General features: G+C 41.6%; 1 protein-coding gene across 1 annotated transcript in view; it reads right to left on the reverse strand.

Annotated features, from left to right (window-relative positions):
- Positions 1-16,378, reverse strand: part of kcnma1a (potassium large conductance calcium-activated channel, subfamily M, alpha member 1a) — a 151,432-nt gene extending 135,054 nt beyond the window's left edge. Inside the window, 1 exon segment of the mRNA XM_034237785.1 lies at positions 16,088-16,378. Within this exon segment, the coding sequence (XP_034093676.1) occupies positions 16,088-16,378 (291 nt within the window).
- Positions 16,379-19,335: the final 2,957 nt, after the last annotated feature.

Below are 19,335 nucleotides of genomic sequence, written 5' to 3' on the forward strand. Positions count from 1 at the left end.
AAAGGGGAGAGAGAAAGATAAGGAAAAGAATGGGCGGGCAATGAGAGGAGAAAAGAGAAGAATTCCTGTTCATGGGAAAACAGTAACACCAACATATGGAGATCAATACAAATACACATAAAGAAATCACATAAAATCTACAAAAGGGGGGATTAAAGGGAACAGATGGATGGAGATGAACATGCTGAGAGCCTGTGGCTTTCTGAAAACTTTCCCATGCAGCAGAGCAGCTGCTAAGCTAAGCGGTTTCATGTTCCAGCCCCTTTCAGGGCTCAGAGCAGCAAAACTAATCAGAACAATGCCGAGCCTCTGTCCGTCAACATGGCCTATATAGTTGTGTTTGTAATGTACATGTAATGGCCATTACAATAATAATAAACAAACAGAGTCGTTACTTATACTTCACAAACTTTTCGCTACTGATGAGCTGAGTTTAACTTTCCCCTCATACATTTTTCTTTCTAAGCTTATCCAGAAATCCAACTATTTCACCAAATCTGTTATTTGCATTCAGGATTTCTAAGCCTTAAAGATTTTAGAGGGTAGAAAATGATTTCTAAGTTCCTGCTTTTAAATGCTCACGACAAAGGGCAGTACTCAGGGTGAGTTTCTGAGTCCTAATGCCCCTTTACAGGCTAAATGAAATGTCTGCGTGGGATATTTCTATCAATCGCCCACTCCCTCAAGACTTCAGACCATTACTGCCTGTTCCTGCAGATGTGATAACCCACTCCTGCTGCCTGCTCCTGAGAGCTGACCACTCCTGCCGGCAAAAACGTTTTTATATAAAATCTCTAAGGCCTGTCCCACTGGGAAATAAAACACATTAGCACAAATTGGTTCTTTTAAATGTCACTCTTATAGTTACTCACATTTAGAGAAAAAAGTAAGCCTTGCTGGCAGGCTTCAGTAGTGATGAAGTTATTATTTACAAAATCACATTCATTAATATTACCTTTAAACATTTTTAGAGCTAATAAGCCTGTATTAACCAAACATAAGATGACCTCAATTATAAGTCCTCCTGTGCAGCACCAGTTTTTCTTAAAGAAGTACAAAGTAGTAAAAACAAATGTCTTAAAAAATAAAATCACATTTTTCCATGTCGCTATCTGCAGTCCCACCACCTGTTTTCTGGTTTGGCTCTTCCACAGCAGAAAATTGGACTTGACATGGCAGGAGGAGCTCAGGTGGAACCAACAACATTAATTACAGTTCTGTCCCAGTAAGCCAACAGAGCCAGCATGTACAGCGATCTGGGACTAGTACATTTAAACGGTATGCAACCATTACTAATGTTATTAATTACACCTGTGCTTTTCCTGATATGACATGTCAAAATGTCTGCTATGGAGAAGGCCTACTGCCAAGGCTTTCAGCTGGCGGCTCAGAACTGGCCCCATGCCTTACTGCGGCAGGTTAATACTGTCTATCCAGACTGAGTCAATATTATCAGCTGATATCAATTTATCAGACATATATTTTTATAGCATATATAATAAAACAGTGTTGCCTTTACTAATTTTAATTAATCAAAAAACAATGACAGGTTTTTTTAGCTGTAAAATGTTGTCAAAGTTCCATTTAAAAATCTTTACTGCCAGAATTTAAGAGTTTATGTTTTTTTATGTTCGGTTTGTGTTAAAAAATATATTAAAAATATTTTTCAAATAAATCTTGAATAACCATTTAATTAACTCCAGTATCAGTTCGGCTCTACTTTTGTCTTTATACTAGGAGTCTGGATATTTATCCTCTTTCTTGGAGCCTTTCCCACTGTAATTGTGTTTTTGTATCTTGGGCTAGCATGGCAGTATCTGGCTTCAATCTCTTTTTCAGACCGATAGTTACAAAAGAGGGAAAGATTGTATCTCTATTCAATAGGCTCAAAAGCTTAAGTAGTTTCCGGTACATCATGTGTTTTGGTCACATGGTTTACTGCAAGCCAAACGTTCTAGTCAAATAAGAGAAAGTATATCCATGACATTTGCAGCATGCATTTATTATCCCCAAAGAATTAATCTTGTAGATTTTGAACAATCATGATCTTCCTCCCATTGGCGCCCCTAAGGGTAAAATATCATTTTTGCACAAAAAGTCATCTAATATGCATAATCTAATAAGCCGATTGCAATGAAATGTGCTGAGCAGATGTTCCCAAGGGGATAAACTATTTCCTTGAGCCCCATTCTTATGACAAACGTTACCTTTTAGCCACACTGCTGGTAAGCATGAATTGCACTATGGTCAGTATATTTGTAACGTGACACTTTTACTTTGTGTGCAAGGCAAAAAGAAAAACCTTACTTTGATTTTCACCATGCTTTACCACTGTCCGTGCAACATCCACTAAATAAAGGGATATTTAGATAGTAAGCTGACCATGCACCACCACCCCTCCACTGCTGCTTTATTAGCGACCTGTTCACGTCCCTGCTCAGATTTCATGCAACCAATTAAACCCTGCTGTTGAGATGACTCTAACTTGTTGTTTATTCCCTGTGCATTAGTTAAAGAGCTAAGAGAGGCTCTCTAAAATGACATTGGCCTCAGTTGGGTCGAGTCACATTTTCATTAAAGTAAAGGAAGGAATTTAATGATACATATAACTGGATGAAACGCTTATTTCTGTAGTGCCATCTATGTTTTTATAGGAACTGTAAGGGAACCATTGTTTACGAACCAGCAACTACAGCGCCACACACTGCACATGTGTATGAGAAGCATTGCCCAGTCTCCCTTCTTGCGCTCTCCGTGGTGCTGAAAAGCTTCACTTGTGCAGAATGTGTCCATTATGTTTGAGGTATTCTGCCAAAGCAATGAAATGAGGCACAACTGCTTAGAGCCGCCATCGCAAATGAATCCCACGTCTCAGATGAGCAACTTGGACAGCACTAAACTCTCTGACAATAGGCGCATTCACACTGCGGTACTTTTCCCACAAAGGTTCATGTGAACTTAGTTCATGTGAACTCTTTTATCGCGTTCACACCAAAAAGAGCCGGTACTAAAATTAGTTCATGTGAACCTTTTTACCCCCACGAAAGTCCCTGCTAGAGAGCAGGGACTTTCATGCGGCTCTTTTGTGAGAAAAGAGCTACATTTCTGATTGGCTGGAAGGATTGCAAACCACGCCCCGCAAAACTCCCAAAAAGTGTTGTGAAGCCGCCATTTTATTATCCTCGCATTAGCATTATTAGCATTAGCATTAGCCCAGCGCAGAAACGCAGAGAGACTAACTTATGGCAACACAAAATAAAACATGGGAGTGGTGGAGATGAGGAGGTGTCGGCGTTCTGGTGATTTACTCGGAAGGCTTCAGTAGAAGCTGCTGGGAGTCCCAGCAGCTTCTACTGAAGCCAGTCCCTAACTCCGGGGACTTCCGGCCGGGGACTTTGGGCGGCAGTATACGCCGTGAAGTGGTTTGCGGCTTGCCAGTAAACCCAAAGCAGAAGAAGAACAAGTGACGTCAGCGGCTTCATTTGCCTAATCCACCCCCAGGGACTTTTTCCAGTGTGAACGCGATCTGTACTTAGTTCATGCGAACTAAAAGAGTTAACATGAACTAAATTCACATGAACCTTTGTGGGAAAAGTACCGCAGTGTGAAAGCGCCTGTGAACCTTTTTACCCCCACGAAAGTCCCTGCTAGAGAGCAGGGACTTTCGTGCGGCTCTCTTGTGAGAAAAGAGCTATATTTCTGATTGGCTGGGCGGATTGCAAACCACGCCCCGTAAAACTCCCAAAAAGTTTTGTGAAGCCGCCATTTTATTATCCTCGCATTAGCATTATTAGCATTAGCATTAGCCCAGCGCAGAAACGCAGAGAGACTAACTTATGGCAACACAAAATAAAACATGGGAGCGGTGGAGATGAGGAGGTGTCGGCGTTCTGGCGATTTACTCGGAAGGCTTCAGTAGAAGCTGCTGGGAGTCCCAGCAGCTTCTACTGAAGCCAGTCCCCAACTCCGGGGACTTCCGGCCGGGGACTTTGGGCGGCAGTATACGCTAGTGATGTGTCGGTCGCGAACGAGCCGGCTCAAAGAGCCGGCTCTTTTAAGTGAACGACGGGAGCCGACTCTCGCCCGCGAACGAGCCGTTTTTTTTTGTTGCGGAGGGATCTAAATCGGCATGAAGGCACATTATGCAATGTGCACATTATCCCGCTTATTACATGGCCACATTCTCAACAAAGTAACGACATGACTCCCAATATTAATTGAAATGCTTTTATGGATTTAGAAAATGATTTTATTGATTTAAAAAATAGTTGTATGTATTTATTTAAATTGACATGCATCCGCTAAGAAAAATAATCCGTTGTTACTGTTTGAACGTAGCAACGGCAGGAACTGCTTCGATAGTGTTTTTGAGGAGCTTTTTGAGTACAGATTTGAAAACATCGTTGCTTGCTTTAAAAGTAGCACAATTCATTATGTCAAACCTTGGAAAGTATCTCGATATCCCTGCCCTAATGCCAAAGTAACTGGCAACTGAATATGTGTCGCCGTTTGATGTCTATGTCTGGACCGCTGCGTAAAAAGGAGGGTTTCTGCCCCGTTACTTCTCTTCTTACTTCTATAAGAATAAAACACGGAGGAGGGAGATCTCTTTTTCTCCCCCTCTTCTGAGAGCCCATCAGCTGATCTCAGAGCACGCTCCCCTCTCCTGCAGGGGGGCGTGGTTTCTATAGCTAATAGTTACTGAAATAGAGCCCTGCTGTTTTGTCAGGGCCTTTTCTTTAAATATAATTTTAAAATGTCGATACAGTAGCCCCTTTTTTAAAATAGCCTAGTTTTTATAGGTGTTGCTATCTGTTTTGTGTAGCGTGGTTCTACAAGCAAGTCAGTGCATTCATTGGGTGGTATCAGAGAGTTACAAGGGTCTGTAAATGCAATGAAAACATTTGGCCACAGCAAATCATTTAAATTAAACATGTAATTTTCACTTTTGAATACTTCAGTACAAAGGATGTATTGAATAATTTAAGTGATATATGTGTACACCTATACATCATTAATTAGTCAAAACAGGGCTACATTTGATTTAATTAAAAGGTATAATATGGGGTAAACTGAAGAGCCGTTTGGGAGCCGAAAGAGCCGGCTCTTCTTGGTGAGCCGAGCCAAATGATCCGGCTCACCAAGAAGAGCCGGAATTCCCATCACTAGTAGGCTATACGCCGTGAAGTGGTTTGCGGCCTGCCAGTAAACCCAAAGCAGAAGAAGAACAAGTGACGTCAGCGGCTTAATTTGCCTAATCCACCCCCAGGGACTTTTTCCAGTGTGAACGCGATCTGTACTTAGTTCATGCGAACTAAAGAGTTCACATGAACTAAGTTCACATGAACCTTTGTGGGAAAAGTACCGCAGTGTGAATGCGCCTATATGAAATAATATATGCTGCTCCCCTGGTCAACATCATTATTGAACCAGAACCACACATTTCATAGAGACCATAAACTACCCAGAAGCACCCAGAGAATCTTTCAAAATTGTATTCATCTGCCTGCCCTTCACAATCCATTGTGTTAACATTTTACACATTTAAAAGCTGAATGCCAACAATGTTGCAATCTAGTTTGAATTATTCTCATGAAATAACTACTAGGGAGCCACATTTTTGTAACTTGACCTCCACTAAAATGATATTACCACACAATTTACATTGTCGGGCAGGAAAATGGCACTGCAATTAAAGTTATGAAAAAGGAAAAGGAGGAATGTGTTAATTGACAGCACTTCCAGGCATTATGCGTGTCCTTCTGACAAGGCAGGAACAAAAAGGAGAAATCACATCTGGCTCTGAAGCCATAGCAAGTGGTTTTCTCAAAAGATGCCAATCATAGAAATAACAACCGTACCAATTAGTTAGTTAATCAAATGATGCATACATTTCCTATCTGTGTGTGTGCCAGATTAAAATATCTACAGCAAAATGTCCCCCATCAGTAGGGATGACGTAATATACCAGATACCAGGTTGTGGCCAAAATTCTGAAAACACAATGGTACCTCTTTTTACTACAGTAGAGCATGTCACATGGTACCCAGTAGTACGTTTTGGGCTAAAGAGTAATATCTTAAGACCATTATTTCCTCTGATAATGCAACCAATCAGTGTCACATTTGGCAGGAGGCGAGGCGACTGCTGGCAACACGGTCCTGTTTAACGTAGCTAACAGCTAACAGCTAACGTAGCTAACAGCTGACGTTGCGGGGCCAATGTGTAACATGTTGATGCTCGCAACCTCTATTCAGAAAAAAGTTAGTATTGGGAAAGATTATTTTTAACGTTATCGTGAAGTCTTCAAACGTAATGTTAGAAAATGTCGTTTTTGATGAGCAGTAAGTAGCCTACATTTTGTAACATTAATATTCTCACAGCAGTATACATATGTAGAAGTTAATGGGATTTATTGTTTTGTTTTTCAATTAAGATATCAAGATGTAGGGCTGCTCAATGAATCGCAATTACGATTTTGGCTTGCAACGATTATGAAAACAACATAATCGAAATAAAACTCTAATTTTTTATTTTTTATTATTGGTTTTTCAGTTGAATTATACTTAAAGTTCAGGGTAATCAAGTGTTAAAAACATACTGTTCAATTTTTTTTCAATAAATGGATGTTTTCAAAGTAAATGGATAATCGTTTTTAATAATCGTGATATCAATTTTGACCCAAATAATCGAGATTATGATTGTTGCCATAATCGAGCAGCCCTATCAAGATGTTTAATAAAAATGTCTGGTTTCATGACATACCTAACCAGGAGAAGCAAGGCAACTTAATGGTCTTCCAACTACTGACCAATCATAGCGTTGCTTCCTCTCAATGGTATAGACAGTTAGCCAGCAGCTCTTCATTATCATCCATTTTTAATGAGGCATTCAGAAATGAACCCTACACTCTGTGCATCATCTGAACATGATGTCTACACATGCTGTCATTAAGGTCTCAACACAAGGCGCATCATCTTACAAAGCTCCTGTCACTCTGAAATTGCCTCACTTGGTTCATGTCTGGATAAATTTCACAGCTTTCAGAGCAATCCCGGGTGAGACAGCACCTTCTGGGATTTCACTTTTGCACGCATCATACAAGGCTCTAATTGACAGCTGGGCTATTAATTTTGCTCAACCACTCTGAAAAATGTCAGAACAATTCAAGAGGTAAAACCATTGAGTAGCAGGCCCGTTCATTGCAGCTAAACAGGGTTCAGCTTGTAGGCCGTCCCTCATTGTCAGCTGAACTTGTATTTTCCCATTAAAAACAATTGTATGAGTGTCTCACTTAAAAGGGGACCTATCATGCAAAATGCACTTTTGTACGTCTTTTATACATGAATATGTGTCCCCGGTGTGTCAGGGAACTCACCAAGTGTCATAAAACACAACCCTCTCTCTTTTCCTCCATACCCAAATCTCTAAAAACGGGGCTGCAACAGAGCTGATTATTATTTGAATATTTCTGACGTCAGAAAAGGGGTGCTCCGCCTATATGGGCAACTCTCCGCCTATCAGGGGAATGAGAGACCGCTCGAAAGCGCTGGAGACGCTGTAGTACATATGCCAGGCCTGTAAGTGGCACTGTAGTCTGCCACAAAAGCAGAATCAGCCCTTGCAAAAACAGGGCTGGAAAAGAGCAAATAGAGCGAAATGAGGCATGGCTAAAATGCATGATCTGTTTGGTATTTTGAAAAAAAAACTTCACAGACATGTTTTATATAGGTATGGCCCTACAATATATGTTTCAAATATAGTTTGATAGGTCAAACTTAGCATTGTAACATGGTGGCAATGAAGGCACATTGCTGGCATGCAGAGAGAAACCTGAGCCCGCTGTTAGCCTGCTAGGAGAATAGCAATTAGCATATTAGTCTAGCTAATTGAGAGTTGCTGAGGGCAGTGGCTGTGATCGTGCCGTGTAATACTAACACTTTCCTATCCGTCTCTGAGAGTTAATAGTTTACCCAAAGGGCTGGCCTAACAGAGACATTTATGTTGCTAAGAGAGCGAGAGAGAGCTGAAACTCTATATAGGAAGCAGAGACACCGCCTGTTGAGATCTTTGAAGGTCACTGCCTTGTCCTCTACACACTCCCTCACTCTGTGTCTCCATCTCGCTCTGTGTGCAGCAGTGCACACACAGCTCAAAGCAACAATTATAACGTTAACCATGTTTTGATGTCCACAAATCAGAGCTCCACTGCCTTCCCTGATTTCTGATGGTGGGTGGTGGGCTGAGGGGAGGAAAGCAAAGATGAGGGAGAGAATAGGAGATGGCTGGCTCTGCCTGATAATCCATACCAGAAAGAACTAGTCCCAGGGCTGTGCACGTGCTGGCCCGTCTGATCGCTGTGCTTCCCTCGCAGTGGAATAGAAGGTTGGGAAATATCTAGTACTTTAAAACTTTGGTATGGAAAACCTAAAGACAATCTCTTTATTTTGGAATAATTATACTATTTTGTAGAAAATGAGCAGCAATAATTAGTCAACAAAGTAATTTATCAAAAGTCAGTTTGGATCTTTCTTGCTTTCCTCTGTTTTATATCATATTAAACTGAACATCTTTGGGATTTGGACAGACAAAACAGGATATTTAAAAGGCATCAGCTCGAGCTTTGAGAAACTAGGATGGACATTTCTCACAATTTTCTTTATAGACCAAAAATGATTAATCAATTGTTGTTTTCAGCACTTCTAAAACATTGTAAGAGTCGAAGTTGTACAAGATTAACAATTTCAGTGCATGTAAACTGTAAGAAATATTTTAAAAAGTCAGTCGGATAAGAATACTTTGTACATCACACAACAAAAAACTACAGAATTAAGGAAGCATAGGCTGGTATGAAGACGCAATAGACAATATGTGCACTACAGACTGTTATGCAGTGATACCATTGCTGTGCTATCCTTCTTAGCTCAAATCAAACAAACAAACTAAGACATGTCAATGCGTGATTATCAACACCTTTAAAATACCATATTAACTCTTCTCTCTAAGTTGATGTAGCTGACATACAATGAATGTGTCGGTAGAGCGAGCACCCAAGCTTCACATCACACTCATCACACACATCCTCTGATGTTAAGCAGTTTAAGGACAACAACAGCTGAGGAAGAAATCTGGTGGACTAGAAATCATAAGCCATGATCCTGCTGGCTAGCAAGGGGCCTAGCTATCTCCCTCCTGCAGGCCTCCCATGCCAGCTTAGCCTAGCCGCTCTCAACCAGCAGATCTATATGCAAATGGTTTTCCACTGCCAGTTTGACTATGCAAGGATCAGGTAGCTTAGATCCTCACACACATTTCACATGATGGGAATGCCAGTCTAGCACTCTTCCCCCATGTGGAGCCAGGTATATCCTTCCCCTTTAACCTTTAACCTCTGAATAGTTCCTGGGGCGTGGAAGTCCTTTTAATAGTCCGGTGACTGGCCAAAGAAGACATAAAAGCATGACAGCAGGGCAGCACGGTTTGGGTACAGGGGGGTTGACCTCTGTGTCTGCCTCATGATATACATAGTCTGGCTTGATATATAGCCTCTTCTTGTCTGTGGATTACCATACATCAGCATGGCACACTACAGTTGTCCCTAGATGGCTATCAAATCAGGCCCAGAGAATTAGGGATTAGAGCTGTGGAAAGGGGGGATCTCCACTAGGGAATAACTCATGAGTCACACATTCCTTATTAGAGGAGTATGAGCAAAGAAAGTTAATCAGCGATGCTACAGTAGATAAAGCAACTCTGTTAAAACTTACAGTGAATCAAATGTGTGTTGCTGCGGTTTTCTATCATTCTTCAAAGAAGTCTTTGAATGTCGGACCCATGCCGTCATTCAAACAATGTACCCATAAATAAAAAGAATAATGAAGAAACTAATGATAGTGAAAATATCTTAAGTTGTGGTGTGATAGGAGGGGCTGGGGACAGGCATGCTTGATGTGGTGGAAACTGGTCACGCTTTGCCCTGGGACAGCTGTGAGGCATGCTCACTCCTAGCAAGTGTCAACAACACATGACAAGACACATGTAACTCAACCACTGGCCACAAGAACATAGTTGGCCCCCTGTGTACTGTACACATTCCTGCGATGACAGGGGAAAAAACAAGGAAGCGTACATAAATACAGCCGTTTGAAACACAAGTCTTTATCAAGTGTTTTGTGCCATCCAGTAAATACTGATTTTGTCATGTGTTTTTTTTTTTTTTCTTCGATTAGCTATGGGTTTTAATAAGCTAGTGCGGGTCGAGCTGGGCCAAGTAAGGCTGGGGGTAGTGAGAGCGACAGCTGATGTCGGGGTGTGTGCTCTATGCTGTTCTGGCGAAATGCAGCTGGTCTGTTGCCAAGCAAAAAGGAATACACTGGCTCACAACAGTTCCTCTCTGCAGGCACCTCCGCAATCCTCTAAACTTAAAGGTAATCGCAGGTCCCAGCATACCTCACTCACTCTGCCCTGCATTTGGCTTTTCCTTGTCACATAGATGGACACAAAGTCAGACTGAGCCTCATGGAAGCACTCAGGTGGGCTTTAAAACTCATGTTTGATTAATTACTCTGCACTAAAAGCCAAGCTGTCGTGCATAAAAATCAATCTTCAATTATGGAAATGCTTTGCGATTATTTAAAATTCACCAAGGCTGTCATATCTCATTAGAGCGCTGATCATAAGATGGATTTCACTTTGTGGTTTAAACCTCTCAACCTTTAAACTATGAAGTGTTAAGTAATAATAGGTGTGCTTTATCTCGCACCCTCTAACTGCAGAATGGTAAGGGTCAGAGAAAATGGAGCCTAATGTGTCCTCATCCCACCTCCGCATTAGTCGCATCACAGGAGCAGAGTCTACTCCTCAGTGAGGGGAACCACGGCACAGCACATCAAACTCTCATTAGATAGGATGAAACTTTAATGATCCCATGATTGCCATGGGGACACTGGGCTGGTTCAGCAGCAAGCAAACATGAGATACAACACAAGCTAAATGTAAATGATCGTGGATAAAAGAGAAAAAATAGCGGTTGCAATGTTAAATAGACTTGTTTAGGCCAAAATGCCAAAACATTATAGTTTGAACAGTAAGACTGTTGCAGAGGAGGGAGCAATGAGAGATTGTAGAGGCGGAGCAGCTTCTGCAGCTCCATCAGCCCTCTTGTTGAGCCGTTTGGACAGAAATAATTGGAAAATCCTGACGGCTGTTGGCACCAAAGTGCACATAAAACACTCCATGTTGCACCTTCGGGGGGTGAGGGGGAGGCTTTTGTTCCGAGGTGAAGCGGGAGGTGATTTTGGTAGGCCTCATTTATATCTCACTACAACACAGTGTAGTTTAGGGTTTGGAATGAAATACATGACAGTCCACTCAACTTCGCCCTGTACACTGTCTATTGTCAGAGCAGTTTCAGAGCAGTCAACTATAACTACTATAGTGCCGTTTCAGAGCAAACCTTCTCCCAGATTATGACAAGAGTCAGTAAGTGCTCCTTCACAAGTCCACTACCAGCTCATCTTTTAATGATGCAGAGCTGCTGACTCGATTACACCTCAACGTGAGGCTGTATTTTTAAAACCAGATGTTCTCTTGTGTAAAGAAATACAAACTAGTTGCCCAATTAACTTGTTCACAAAGCAACACAAATATCTGCCAATATTTTTCAAAATGTACTGTTCTGAAAAATAGAAAGGCGTGTTAATGCAATTCCATTATTTGTCTAACCAACAGTCAAAACCCGAGAAATATAAGATATCACACAAAAGAGAGATTGAGAAGATTTAACCAGAGTATGATTGACATTTTTGTAACTTCAAATAAGAATAGTTACCTAAGATTTTTCAGTATAGATTTTTTATTTATTGACAATTTGTTTCATCCCTAACAAAATGACCGTTAAAAATAACAAAAATGTCATCCTGACTCACTTCAAACTTATATAAACCGAAAAAAAACAGAGGTAGCCAAAATAAACAAATATTGTTTTTTTTATAGATAATGACCAGATTTACCGTGTTATTTTCTTAAAGGTCCCATGTCAGGCCTTTCCGGATATTACCCGTCTCCTTGTGTGTTATGAAGGTTTTTATGCATGTAAACGGTCTGCAAAGTCACAAACCCTCAAAGTACACCCTGTAGCGAGTAAAACTCTAACACCGAAAATACCTGTCTATACTGCCCCAGAACGCCTCGTTGGAGATTTCTCTTTTTCTTCCTGGGTATAGTGACGTGCCCATACCCAAATGGACCCATTGGTCCAAATGGACCAATCCGTGGAGCTTTACGTTACGTCCACGGAGCCGTTACGTTAAGTCCGTGGATTGGTCCTAATTGACCAATCCGCGGACTTCCTCACACACACAGTCACACACACTCAATCTTTTGCAGCCAGGCTGCGGGTGTGTGTGTGTGTGTTCGGGCTGGGTTTTGCTGTGTCTCGCTGTCTCACAGACGGCCACTGGGCTCATAGGGAGGGGGGGGCAGGAGCTCCAACAAGCCGTTTAGGACAGAGAGTGAATACACATACTATAAAACTGTAAAATTGCACAATATAAATCTATTTTAGTAGACCTCAACAATGGAATTATGATCAGTAGAAATGGCCATGACATTTAAGCAATATTAATTTGAGTATGCTAATTTAAAGATAGTGGGCTGTTGGCTGTGAGATTTCATTGTTTGTTGTAGATATACAAACATGTATTCTAAACTGCTAAATGAGTGGGTTTAGTTTTACATGACGCTCATGCTTTTAGTAGTTTGAATAATTTGGTTCTTCCATAAACACATAACAGTTCATTTGAATAATTTTAGAAATGTTCAATGTTTTAATAAAGCCATTTTCTCCACAGGATGACGTTGACAATCATATTTGAATAGAGATTGGTGCCACAAACGCACAGCCTCTTTACTCCTCCTCCCCACGCATCCCAAATAACAGAGGCATCATATAAGAAATCCTGGAGGTGGCATGACGCAGAGCAGATAACTAGACCATTAGATAACCATACAGCAGAGGAACAGCATAGCACAGAAAACAGCATACAAACGCTACACATTCAAAAATACAAGGCCATAGGGAAGAGATAATAGAGCAGGTGCAATATAGCAGTGGTTCTCTCCACTTCAGCACTGAACGGTTTTGCTTCCATTTCTTTCAGTCATGCATACACATTAGCTTTGTCTAGTGTGAGACTTTCCCTCAGTAGGAAACCCCTTATGTGTAAAGTCTTCTAGCTGCACTGTGAGGAGAGAGTGATATAACAAATCTCATGCAGACAGCCGGAGAGCTGGTGTTTGCAGAGGGATGCACCGTCGGGAAAATCAAATTACAAATGTGGTTGATATGTGGTTTTAAAATGCCATCTGAGCACCCAGCAGATAAACGGTGCCATAAATGTTGCCATTACTGGCACAGGGTTAGACAAATCAATATGGGCTTGTTTTATTTTGTGTTTTATGTTGCCTTTTTTGTCCAGGGAGATAGCACCATACCGATAAAATCTTGTTTTGTTGTCTGCCGTACCATTGCCCTGTCCTGTTTTAGGAAGATATAATTAAAAAAGGTGACCCTTGGACTTTCTGGCTTCATAGTGATAAAACCTTACAGGTCACCATTAGACTGCTGTCTGTGAACTGTCCAGATACCAAAGAATCAGAACGTTGCGCAGCACATTTAATTTTGCTGCATTTAACTTATCTATTTCCTTATGATCCATGACCTCTACCTTACAATCCTGACAGAGAAGAGGGCCATTTAGACGAATAAGGACACAGCTGTGTGTCAATGGCAGAGTACAGGAGGACACTTTGCAATGCAACACCCCTCAAACCCTTCATCACCCTGACACCCCCTGTTTCCACTTCCTCTTGTATCACTCTCAGAGTTTCCACCTATATTTCCTTGCCTCCGATTCCAGGTTCTCGGTATTGGAGAGAAAGCCGACAAACCCCCCCCCCACAGCCAAATATGCATCCTGTTTCTGACACATGCCAACTTAGCCGGCCGCACCAGTCAGCTGAACACAGATCCCGTTTCCCCCTTCTTAATACTCCTAACAAGCCTTCACCCTCTGCAGCCAAGTGTCAAGCCTTCCAAAGTCACCTAATGGGACAGCTCTGCCTCCCTCACACAGTCACACAGAAACATGCTTTCCTTTTTACCGTTTCAATTTTATTTTTTTTACAAGAGATGAGATGCAACTAGATACTCACCAGCAGTCACAAGATGGATACCTCATTATATTTGCACGGTTTACTTTCATGGCTTACCTAGCAAGATGGTAGCAAGTATGAAGGATGACATATGGTTTCTGTGCCATTTCCGATTCTGGGATCCATGAGCATAACAAAATGACAGGAGGCAGACAGCCAAGTAATAGCCTAAATAGCATAGTGTGCACAATTATCCCTCACTGTCAATAAGAGATGTTTAGATTGGAACATTTCTTGTAAGCAGACTTGAAAATAGTCTGAATCACCAGAGGCTTGATAGTATTTTAACTCTGATACCATGTAAACGTATATACTTTTCATTATGCAGTCAATACGCTGGCTGGACTATTCAAAGGCAATAAAGAAAGTCTTAATTTTTTAAATGTCATGTTCTGTCCAAAATAGAACATTATATTTGTTGTATATTGGTGAGACTGGGAGTTATAAATCAAGTCAATATTATTGACAACATTAACATTACTGACAATATCAATTTATGTGGCAAAAATGGAAAAAACATTGCAATGGAAATCAGATTGATGTTCAATTCTTCACAAATGTAAAACAAAACCGTCACCATTATTTGTAAAATGCAAAGACGCACTAAAAAAACAAACCAAACACAGAGAATTGCATCTTACAGCATTCAGCGTTGCAGAGCAATAGAGGCTATTTTCTGCTGTTGTGCCAGTTAGGGATGTTGACTCTGTGCGCTGTCTCCCACCTGTCATAATACCAAACAGAAAAGGGCCAAGGCCACCAAAAGGACACGGCAAAAGAGCAGCAGGAGGGACACAGCTCATCCATTTGAATTGGACACAACCCAAACATATCAAGGACGCGGATCGAGCTCTCTTCCTTCCATCAGGCACATCCTCTGTTCCACCTCTTTGTACTCAAAGTTAAGACAGACAGCACTTGCAATCAGCTAATTATTTTTCATAATATAGATCTAAATATTATTAAATCCAAGAAAGAAAAATACGTTTTAGGCCATGTTTTGGACACTGGGAAACATTACCTTTCCAATGCCCCTCTGTTCAGTTTTGAACCATGCACGAGTGTGAGTCATATGAAGCAGGCTTTGATAAACATGTGAATCAGCCATGATTCATCGTAAAAGCAGGCCACCCCAAGCTAAATAATTGACAGTCACTTTTTTTTTTAAATAAAAAAAAAAAAATCCTACTTCTATATCAGCACTGCAAACAGGTTACTTTCATTGTTCCACAAAGCAAAACACATTCCAGTAAACACAGAGTGTACAAAATTAAGAATCAAATTGGAGAAAGCTATTTTGTAATAGCCTACTTAATTTCGCAGAGTTGTACTATGAAAGGGACCTAGGTGTTTTTAGGTCTGTATGAGGAGTCCAATTGGGCTTCATTAGGACTCACTGGAAGAATGTGCAGGATCATATGTTGAGTTACATTAAACTTGTGTATGGCCCCCTGTAACGTTTACTTGCACCCTACAAGTCAAGAGCTGGTGTATTATTATAAGGATAATGTTCAAGCAAAATCAAACGAAGGAACTGCTCTCCTCTGATCCCACCCATATCTGGCAGGCAACACCACCCCCATGATTCAAGACTGGGAGTTGGTCAACACAGCCAAAGGATAATAACAATCTTCAAGAGATGTATTCATTATAAAAGGCACTGCAACTGGCACTTGATATATGTTTAGTGGGTGCGAGTGAGGAGGAGGAGGAAGCCATCAAACTAGCTCAGTGGCATGTCACTTTCACGATGAAGGCCATACAGAAGAACAACTCATGCCTGTTACACAAACGTACAATATGTGAATCAATAGCTGTATATGTGGCGTATAAATAGATTTTACATCTACTAATTGATTGTGGACAAACATACCTTCGGTTTGACGTTGCAGTGGCAACAAACCGTCCACATATATTGCATTGTCCTCCACAGCAGGATGATGAAGAGACCCCCAAAAAACGTCACCATGGAGGAGGCGAGGAATGCCCACCACATACGCTGCCCATTATTGTCGCAGGGCACCTCAGACGAGAACGGGATGACAACGTCTTCCATCTTGGATATTAAGATTGAAGATTCCTGATTTATATTATTATTGATATTGCTTGTCCTCATAGAGCTGTCGCTTCCATGTGGAACGGAGCCACCTGCCTCAGCTAGCATTTAGGAGCCTTGGAGAGCCTGTGCCAGCGTCCCCAGCCCCACTCACCAGCCATATTGCTTGAAAAAAAAATCCCCCTTTTCGCCGTAGATTATGTTCACCCACCCGATGTAGTCTCTTTCAGTATTTTAGCAGCCTATTAATTGTTTATTCGTAACAGCGTGAGACACCCCACACGCGAACCTATCCAAAAAAGCGGGTCGGTGGCCCTTGGAGAGAGGCATTTAAATCCGCAATATTGACGAATGTGAACCGCTTCTTAGTCGGAGGGGTTTTCTGGCTCTTTCACGCCAAAAGCCATGGCGAAGACGGCGTCGTGTGCAGCCGTCGAGGCTGCCAATGCTTTGTCGGGTAATGGTAAACACAGCGACAGTGAAAATGTTAGCAGCCTGTTCTCGGCGAGGCGACCTCTCTAGCCGTCTTCCATTCAGGGGTTCTGTCGATCAGCAGGCGGAGGATTCGATCGATCGATTTCACTTTCTAGCGTCAGTCGACTGTTAAAAAACACAAAGCGAGAGATTGTTTGAATCTACGGTAGGTGAGTGGGCTCGGCAGCGTTGAAGACTACATAATCTTGCGGGTTTTTTCGTTGTCAGTTCTGCGTAAAGAGGACAAGCGCTCGGTTGGATGTCACTGTCTCCATTGGATCCCCTGCAGATTTGGCACGGAGCGGCCAGTTGAGAGCGCCTGTCAGATCCGCTCCAGAGGAGAGAGCGGGGAGATTTACAGGTAGGAGGCGGAGCGACGCGCTAATAATAAAGATGGACAGAGAGCAGTAATACAGCGACGATGTTTATTCCCAGTGCCGACCGGGGTCTGTGCTGCTGGGGTGTATGGAAGAGACCAGGCTACAGTTGAGCCTCTGCGTCTCTGATGCGCGTCAATGACGCACGTCGCAAAAAAAACGAAGAGGCTTTAAAAAGCAAGCTCTATCGATCAGTGATAAATTCAAGAGTTATAGATGATATAAAAACTACAGGAAATGATGAGTCCCCATAGGAATTGTCGTGGTGACAGTGGATATAAAACGACGGTAAAGTGAGGTTACTTATCTTTGACTACAACATGGATGTTATTGGACTGACTTTTCATTAAAGATAGTGCTCCCCCTTTTCAATTACCGAGTCTGTGGCTTGTCATCCATGCAAAATGGGCGTCACTGTTTTCATTTTGAGAAAATAAGTTGATAAAATGCCTCACACTCACACACACACAACCACACACAAACATGCAGACACAGGGAGTGTTATGAATGTCCTTACCGGTCAATTACTGTAATATGCTTACACTTTTAGCACACATATTAGGTAAAAAAACAGGTGTGGATTGGTGATGACGGAGAGGCATGACTACAAGTCGTTTATGGCTACACACAGATGCCCCTTAAGTAGTCAGCCACACCAATGGAAATGGGGAAGCAGCTGGCATGGAGGCCCTGAATAACCAGTGACCCCTGTGCACCAGAGCAGCCAGGTGCACACAGCCACCTGTGTCCCAAGGCTCCAGACCTCTTGGTGATTACAAAAAAAAACACTAATCCTTGAGTTCTTCAATTGAGTGACAGTGATATTAAAGGCTACTAGCCCTTCTGCAGTATGTATGACTTGATGTTGATGCAACATGATAACACATATCAACAATAATATACCTATATAATATTTATGACGTTTGAAATTATGAGACCTCTCAAGCACAGGTCATTTGAAAAGTAAACATGCCTGAAATGTGAATATGTGATGTGTATTCTCGGAGGATTATTTATTGTGTAAGGAATGAAGCACGTTTCACATAATTGAAATTCTTGCAGATTATTTCCCCTTTATTTCCTTCACATCAAGATTTTTAAGAATGAACCTGCAGCAAATCACCAAGATACAAATCTGACAGTTAAAATTATGTTTTCAAGTAACATATAGCTATAGTAAGATATTTATTGAAATGTACTTGATTTATGGGTAGAGGCATCAGTGAACAGCAGCTGAACAGCAGCTGAACAGCTAGTCTCAGGCAGCTAAGTATTAGGATGGCCTTGAAGAGCAGCTCTGAGGTTGTCCTCCTGCTGGTCACATGATGAACTGTCACATTGTAGGAACATGCTGCTTCTACAGCAGCATAATGAGATATTGCACCACCATTTGTTTTCCTCAAACACTGCAACATTTAAAAAAAGGAATAACATTATTCCTAGAACTTGGGCAGCTACATTTTAAAGCGGGAATTTCCCATGCCTCATGACAATGAATGTTTTATTAATGCTCATCTTTATCAAGATGACAAGCGAGATGTTATATCACATAAAGGTTGGATTAACAAAGATCTTCTCTTGAGAACAGTAACATGTATGGTGAATCACACAGATTTATAAATATAATTGCAAATAAGTTATGCTGTACATTATCTGATAAATGTACAACTACAAGAAGGGAAAACAAAAGGGAATTTGACTCCATGCTCTGTGTGCAATCCATCAAAGTTCTGAGCAACAAAACATCACTAGAAGAGGTTACAGAAAGTAAAAGCATCAGCAGCACATGCTACATACATTCAGTGTCCTAATAAATCTTGCTGGCATTTATTGCCAACCGCAGAAGAAGGGACTTGAATTGATCACCCCCAATGAAAGGCCAGCTGTTGGACGAGTGGTCCAGCAGAACTTTAACCAGAGGGTGTCAGTGCTGACAGATGAAGAGATTAACACGAGAGCAGTCAGGTGGTAATCCCGCAGGACATTTGGAGATGCTGGAGTTAACGTGCTGGAGAACAAGCAGAAGGCCAAATCCATCCCTCCATGCACTGTGATGGGAAAGGCCATGTGGCTTGCGTGGACTACAAAGATCCCTCGCTGTGAGACTTCTCAAGTCAAGGTCAAGTTCAGTTGATCTGTCAGCAGCTGTCCTGTAACAGACACCTTCGCAGGAGAGCTGGAGACCCTACCCTTTTCTAAAACAGGCGAGAGGGT

The sequence above is a fragment of the Gymnodraco acuticeps genome, unplaced genomic scaffold (genome assembly GCF_902827175.1).
Source record: "Gymnodraco acuticeps unplaced genomic scaffold, fGymAcu1.1, whole genome shotgun sequence".
NCBI lineage: Eukaryota > Metazoa > Chordata > Actinopteri > Perciformes > Bathydraconidae > Gymnodraco > Gymnodraco acuticeps.